This window comes from Herpailurus yagouaroundi, unplaced genomic scaffold (assembly GCF_014898765.1).
Source record: "Herpailurus yagouaroundi ecotype Mexico unplaced genomic scaffold, PumYag 29, whole genome shotgun sequence".
Taxonomy (NCBI): Eukaryota; Metazoa; Chordata; class Mammalia; order Carnivora; family Felidae; genus Herpailurus; species Herpailurus yagouaroundi.
Genome location: NW_024412377.1, coordinates 4,192,075 through 4,199,608, shown reverse-complemented (window position 1 = coordinate 4,199,608; position 7,534 = coordinate 4,192,075). Strand labels below are relative to the sequence as shown.

The 7,534-nt window shown below is 56.8% G+C and overlaps 1 protein-coding gene across 1 annotated transcript in view; it reads left to right on the top strand.

Moving 5' to 3' along the window:
- NSUN2 (NOP2/Sun RNA methyltransferase 2) overlaps positions 1 to 7,534 on the top strand; it is a 28,485-nt gene that overhangs the window by 19,175 nt on the left and 1,776 nt on the right. Inside the window, exons 13-18 of the mRNA XM_040493654.1 lie at positions 2,063 to 2,214; positions 2,468 to 2,560; positions 3,314 to 3,449; positions 4,131 to 4,211; positions 4,474 to 4,612; positions 5,707 to 5,746. Coding sequence (XP_040349588.1) covers positions 2,063 to 2,214; positions 2,468 to 2,560; positions 3,314 to 3,449; positions 4,131 to 4,211; positions 4,474 to 4,612; positions 5,707 to 5,746 — 641 coding nt within the window. The remainder of the gene's footprint in view (positions 1 to 2,062; positions 2,215 to 2,467; positions 2,561 to 3,313; positions 3,450 to 4,130; positions 4,212 to 4,473; positions 4,613 to 5,706; positions 5,747 to 7,534) is intronic.

Genomic DNA, 7,534 nt, shown 5'->3' with positions numbered 1-7,534 from the left:
GGTTGATAGAGCTCTGCCAGCCTCAAGCCAGCCTGTCTTCAACGGTGGCCGTGAAACTTTGTCCAGGCCTGGCTGAAAAGGAGATCGAGTAGGCCCGGCCTGTCTTCCTGAGTCCCCTGCCTCCTGGATGCTGTAGGAGGCCCCGAAGCAGGGAGGTCGGTGAGAGGGCGGCCTTTCGAGTCTTGCCACGTGGTGTCCGCCCTTCTCTGTATCGACATGACCTCTCTCCGTTAGTGCGTACCTCAGCTTGCGTCGTGTCAGAACGTGGCGGGAATCACAGTCTGAAGGTCAGCATTTCCTTCAGATCAGAGCTTACAGACGTGGACGAATGATGCTTAGCCTTTGGAGAAGCAGACAGGAGACCGACCGTCCCTGGGTCGTAGCTGATCCAGATGACCGTGTGCACGTAGAGCCCGGCACGGGGGCGAACCCGCACCTCTGGGCACCACTGTGCTGCCCGAGTTAGGGGCTCGAGGGCAATGCTCGTGGAGCTCGTCTTCTGGACTCCAGGCCCCCCGAGTCCCGGGGCGGGAGCTCTGAGCACTGCCCTCTCAGACCTGGAGCGCCAGCTACACGTGTAACTTCCACATTCTCGCAGCCGCTTTGAGACGTGCAAAAACCAAAGTGAAAGTAATTTTAGTAATATTTTATTTATCCCAGCGTAAAGGTTTACTCTGTGGGAATCGTACAACCGACTATGAATGAGTTATTTTACATGCTTTTGTGCGGTTTTTAAAACCGTGTGAACTTACACTCTGAGATGCCTCTTCCCTGCCCTGGTCACCTCTGAAGTGGTGAGAAAGTGCGCGTGGCCCACGGCCGCGGCGCTGTGCAGGTGCAGGGCCTGTCGTGTGACACGGTACGTCGCCTCGCCACGTGCCGCGTGGACACTCTTGTCCCGGTGCGGCCTACGTGGATGGGCGTCGAACTTGCCTCCAGTCCGCCTGCGCCAGCGTGGCGTCACTTGCTTGTTTAGCGTTACCACTGTTTTCCTTTTCTGTTGTTTTTTTCAGTTCCTTTTTCCTTTTCATTGAGTCGCTGTGTTTCGGTCACCTGCCGTGCACACGAGCACAGCTCAGCGCTGCTGGGGCCGTGCTGAGGACTCCGGTGCCTCGTCCTCAGGATGCCCTGGTGTAGAAGTGAGGCCCGTAAACACGGCTGGAATCCCAGCCAGGGCAGGTGTGCTGGCCAAGTGAGGTTCGACTCGAGCGTTGACAGTGTGCAGAGGTGGCCCGTGGGGAAGGGGCACTTGAGACAGGCTGTGAAGGGCAGGGCCGCATTTCCAGGAGCCCAACAGGGGTGGGCAGGGCATAGGCAGCCTGGGCAGGGGTTTGGGTGGCTGTTTTTTACTTTTTTTATTTTTTATTTTTTTTAACGTTTATTTATTTTTGACAGAGAGAGAGAGGCAGAGCATGAGTGGGGGAGGGGCAGAGAGAGAGGGAGACACAGAATCCGAAGCAGGCTCCAGGCTCTGGGCTGTCAGCACAGAACCTGACGCGGGGCTTGAACCCACGAACTGTGAGATAATGACCTGAGCTGAAGTCAGATGCTTAACCAACTGAGCTATCTGGGCGCCCTTGTGTTTTACTTTTAAATTAAACATTTTCTGGGAGGCAGTGTTGCACAGCATGAGTCCCACCAGCTCGTCTGCTTTAGAGTTTCGTGAATTTGGGGGGCATGTTTTTTAAATTATTTTATTTTTTTTAATGTTTTTGTTTATTTTTGAGAGACAGCAAGAGACAGTGCGAGCAGAGGAGGGACAGAGAGAGTGAGACACAATACAAAGCAGGCTCCAGGCTCCCCACTGTCAGCATAGAGCCTGATACAGGGTTTGAACCCACAAACCATGAGATCACGACCTGAGCCCAAGTCAGAACTTCGAAAGAAACCATGCCCGTGAATTCTGTTCATCATAGCAAATAGATTTCAGATAGTTGCAAAAATTCTCGTCTTTTACATATAAAATGCTGTAGAAAAACAGGATGCACCTCGGGTGCCGAGGTCCTGTGGCAGTGCAGAGTGGCTTGCTCTCGGAGCGTAAACACGCTTGTTCCCGTTGCAGCTGCAGGGCGAGCCCAGAGAGCCTGTGCGGTCGGGCCCCACGGACCCCGCCGAGCTGGAGAGTAAACCGGTCGGTGGAATTGACGACACAGAGATCACGGAAAGAGCTGAGAACGTAGAGAACAACGGAAGTAAGAAAGACGGAGTGTGTGGGTAAGAAGAGGGCATCCGTCTGGTCCCTGACGTCCTCGTGTCTTCCCGGCCCCTTGGCTCACGTGGCCTCTTGGAGGTGGTGCAGTGTGGGCTCCGCTGTGCTGGATGGGGTGCGGTCCCTGCAGAGCCTGTGTGCGGGGGGCCCGTGCTGCGCAGGCTGAGGAGGAGGGCTGGGCGGGGGGGTGGAGAGTGGCTGCTGGCATCCGATGCTCCCCTCCGACCTGGGCGATGTTTGTCCTGCCTCTGTCTTCAGCCCTCCTCCATCCAAGAAGATGAAGTTGTTTGGGTTTAAAGAAGACCCGTTCGTGTTTATTCCTGAAGACGACCCGTTATTTCCACCGATCCAGTAAGAATTAATTCAGGCTTCTAAATTCTCATCATAAGTGTGTAACTGATCGCATTTCATCATGCCTTGTATTTAGTCGTGTGTAGTATCTCCTTCCACGTAACCGCACGCTAGAGCCGGGTGAAATCCTAGGGAGTGTTCACCACGCACTTCAGTGTAGGCGGCCAGCGACCGAGAAGTGCCCGGGGCCGGGGGGTGGGGGGCACTGTGGCCCCGAATGTCCGTGACCCAGCCGAGCTTCCAGATCGGGGGGCTGCCTGCCTGGGCCCCGTGTGGGAAGGGGAGAAGAGTGGGTCTGGGTGGGAGGTTGGGGACCCTGATTGGAAACCTCCAAGCGGTACAGAGAGGAAGGGTTGAGGGTAAACAGCTCCTGCCGTTCATCTTCCCGTCAGTATACATTTCCCACGGTGGGCACTTGTGCTGCATGTGGGTGACTGGTCCTTCTCTCGGATCTGCCCCTTAGGGCGTTTCTCAAGTAGCAGAGGTGTTCTCTCAGGTCCTGGTCACTGGAGCAGCAGGTGACGGAGAGGCCTCGCACTTGTCTGCCCACGTCCCTGGTCTAGTTGTGCCGCAAGTAAAACTTGCCTGGGGTTTTGGGTGAACTCGATCGAGCTTAGGAGACGGGACCGCACAGCAGAGCGAGTGCCGTAAGCCACAGTCTTGAAACCGAATTCTGTCGGGGAAGAGCGTCCTGCTTGGAGACCGTCTGTCACACTTGAACCGAACTCGTCAGCAGCTCTGTCTTGTGCGTAGGAAATTTTACGCATTGGATCCTTCGTTCCCAAAGATGAATTTGTTGACTCGAACCACAGAAGGGAAGAAAAGGCAACTCTACATGGTCTCCAAGGAGCTGAGGAACGTCCTGCTGAATAACAGCGAGAGGGTGAAGGTACGCCGTGCGTGGGACTGCCGGACGGCCCGGCTGGGTGCGCTTCCGGGGTGGCTCGCACAGGGGCCCTGAGCCCCGCCCAGCAGGCGCGGGCTGCGCGCTCGGCGGGCGTGTCCGGGAGGACGGACCGGGGCGTCCCCAGCTCCGGCCGCTGCTCCTGGGCGCTCTTGCTGTTACGGGCCCTTCGTTCTCCTTCGCTTCTCTGCCCCTAGGCCCTGCCTTCATTGCTCTGCTCTTCTCCCAACTGCTTCCTCCCTGGCAGACCTCCAGGTGTGGTCTGGAGGTGCACGACATCTAAACTGTTTCTGAACCAATGCTGAGGCCTCATTTCCGCCCCTTCTTCTCTGCTCGCTTGGGTGTCCCCTGGTGTTTTCGAGGGCGACGGCTTCCTTGCTCTTGACGGCCCATGGAATGTGTGTGTCGCGTCCCTGCGTTTTCAGAGCTTTCCTGGTTTTAATGTCTGCTGTGGTGCTTGTTAGTCGATCTAAGCCACCTAAAACCAACGCCGTTTGAGAGCGTCAGGCTAGGAGAACCCCTGCTCCGATCCCACGACTTCCACAGCTTTGCCGTCTCTTCTCTGTCAGCACGTCCTCGCGGCTCTGCCTTGTGGTGGAAGGGAGTATTTTAATCGACTCTTTGCCTTTTGGTCATACGTGTTTCGTCTTGTGTCTTCACCGACAGGTTATAAACACTGGGATAAAAGTCTGGTGTCGGAATAACAGTGGCGAAGAGTTTGATTGTGCTTTTCGGTTAGCGCAGGAGGTAATTTGGGAAAGAGACTTGGGGTAGCAGCAGCCGTGAGCTGACCTGCCGTGCTCTGTGGCAGACGGCTGTTGCTGAGCTAGTCCGATGGGTCCGGGCGAAGAGAGCCCTGCCGGCCTCTTTGACTCCCCTGGGCGCGTTCGCTTACACATTCTCCAGGGGCTGTGGTGAGGGGAGGGTTGGGCGTGGCATGTGGAAAGGCCCTGGGGACAGTGGGTGATTGTTACCGTTCATAATGGTGGCGTCTCTTTATTCCCCGCAGGGAATATACACGTTGTATCCATTTATTAATTCAAGAATTATCACTGTGTCAATGGAAGATGTTAAAATTCTGTTAACCCAGGAAAACCCATTTTTTAGAAAACTTAGCAGTGAGACCTACAGCCAAGCCAAGGACTTGGGTAAGCAGTTTAACTTGCACAGAAGCGTAATTTGCTCTTATAAAGACAGTGAGGATGTCGGTGTTCAAGCTGCTTAGATCTTTCTCCGTCTTACGTTTAACACAGCGTGGCTTTCTTTTTACTGCCATTTTCCAGAGGGCTCTGTGGAAATGGGATGGGTGTCTTAGCACGCTGAGGGTCAGAGGCATCCGTTACATTGCCCTGCTTCCCCAGGCCTTCGTGGGGGGAGGGGGGTGCTCTGTGGGTGCTGGGGCCTGGCCGTCCTGTGCGGAGGCACAGGGCCCTCACCAGCACAGGCCGTCAGGTTCGTTTGGCATTGAATCAGCCAGCTTGAAGCAGGCTGCTTTCCTAGCCCGCCAAAAAAGGTTGTTGGTCAAGTTGTTTAGGTATTTCATAAACTTTCCACTTCAAGTTATCCTGGTGATGTTTTCACCTAAGAATAAAAATAATCCCACCAGAGGTGCTAAGTTTTCTTTTCATTCTTGTTGTTTATTACGTGTTCACGGTTTCTGGCTCAATTTGCACACACACTGCACCCACGAAGTGACTGTGGTTCTGTGGTTCTGTGTTTTCTGTTTGGAACGGAAGGGCGTAAAACGTGCTGGGTGGACGCGGTGTCCCGTGGTCTCGGGCAGGAGCCGCACCTGAAGTAGACGCGATCGCAGGGACGAGGGCACCGTCTTGTTTTCTTCTTCGTCTTCATCCTGCAGGGGGGTGGTGGCAGTCTCGTTGTTGACGGTTCTCACGTGTGTGTCATGCTGTTTCTGGAAGTTGGAGCAGTTACGTGTTTCGTCTCAAATTTTGAGGATTCACCCATAGTTTTCCCCATCCCCCTGCTGCTGAGAGTGACGGAGAGGCTTCCCGGAAATGCCTGAGGGTCCCACCCGTCCTCCGCCAGGCTGCGTGGACCGCCCACTCGGTGCCGGGCTTGCCAGAGGCTCTGCGTGTCCGGGTACAAAGAGTCCCCATCTCCGCACGGAGGTCCTCGAGGCCAGGAGTGCAGGCTGTGTGTTGCTGGCCGTCCACAGTGCCGGACACGCAGACGGCGTCCGTTGACCGGCAGCCTGGCCCACGCTTGTCTGTCTCTTTTCCAGCCAAGGGGAGCATCGTCCTGAAGTACGAGCCGGACCCCACGTAAGTGCGGGCGCTCCTGCCAGCGGGGGGTGGGGGGGGCTGTGGGTGGCCGTGGGGCCTGTCGGGAATGTGCTCGTGAAGACGGCCTTGTGGGAACTTGAGGACAGGCGTTCCGGTACGTCATCTTCTCCTAGAACATTCAGCTTCTACCTAGAGAATTAAACGTATAGAACTTTCTCCCTGTGCCTGGGAAATCTAGCTCTGATTTCTGTCTCCCGCAGAAGGAGCATACAGGTTGAACAGTCAGGAGACGTGGAGTCCTGTCTCTACCGAGGGGTCGGCCAGTGTCCGTGGGCTTCTTGTTACGCGTCAGGCAGCGTTGTTCGAAGGCTGGGTGTGGGGTTTCGCTGAAGCAGACAGACAGCTCACTCACTGACCGCTGTTCCTTGGCGGCCCTCGCGTGCCCGCGGACACTAGGTCCCGTGGGCAGCACTTGCTGGAAGCGGGGCGAGGAGCCCAGGGGGCGTGGCCAGTGTACCCCGCTAGGTAGAGGGGAGTGAGGGTTTGCACCCAGGGCCGCTTTCTCAAGTAAAACCCCTCTTCCAGGAGGAGGAAGAACACGGGGCTGGAGAGGGGTTTGCAGGAGAGCTTAGGTGGGGCCACGGGCCGTGTTCGGGGAGGTGTGTTTGGCCTGACTCTGGGTGGTGACGAGGAAGCTGAGAAGCACCCGTCCGGGGGATGGAACGGGCCGGAAGGCAGCCTGGGTGGAGCTTGTGGAGGTGGGGCAGGCCTCCGGCTGCTGTGAAGATGGTGGCCCAAGCTGTGCGGCATCGGGCAGCAGGGGAGTGGGAGCCGGGTGCCGGGGACCAAGGGTTGGTGCGTCTGGGGCTGGTGCAGACAAGGTGGGTTGTGGGGGCGAAGGCATGGAGCTCATGGGTCGGCTTCTGGCTTTTGACTGGGCAGGTGTCGTCTGATGAAGGGGGAGGTGAGGGCAGAGCTCACCTGCTGGGTCGGAACGTGCTGGAGACGCTGGCAGGCCGCCGCTCACACGCTTTGGGAAGCGAGGGGACTCAGAGTCCCAGGTGTGGACCTTCGGGGCCCGAGCGTGTTGATGCCGCGTCCGCCACAAGCACGGTGCCGGAGCTCCGGAGGGCGGTGTAGACGGGAACCAGGGTTCGCGGGCTCTTGGGCCAGCATCCGAGGTCCGCATCTGTGAAACGGGCACAAAAGGGAGGGGCACGAAGCAGGACAGAGGAGACCCAGGCACACGCCGAGCCACGGAGCGCCCGTGTCGACCTCACTTGCCAGGTGTCTTCTGTGCACGACGGAGACGGGCTTTCCTGGCGCAGCCGGGCCAGGAGGTGGTTTAGGTGGGAGATGCCTCTCCCGCTCCCGGACCCCCAGGAGGTCCACGGAAAGGAAAAAGGAAGGGCCAGTGGTGTCGGGAACAGGGGGCGGTTTAGCAGAACTGCTCAGACAAGGACCCGGATGTGGTCTTTAGCAATAGTGATGCCAGGTGCTTCTCCCGTGCTGACCTGTTGTACGAGCGGAAAGACAGCTGCGGGGATTACTGGGGAGAGAAAGCACAGAAAAAGCAAGTGGGAGTTTGGGAATTCCGGTCGATTCCTCTCATCCTTCTTACCAACGTGCTGTCCACGTTTCCCTGCCACCCCCCTGGAGAGATGGACACGGGTGTCCTTCCCTCTTTTGGTAGTGGCTTGTTTCTCGTGTTGGTTCAGCCCCTTTTTCTGTTTGTTTGTTTTTATTTATTTTTCATTGTTAATTTTTGAGAGACAGAGCACGAGCAGGGGAGGGGCAGAGAGGGAGGGAGACACAGAATCCGAAGCA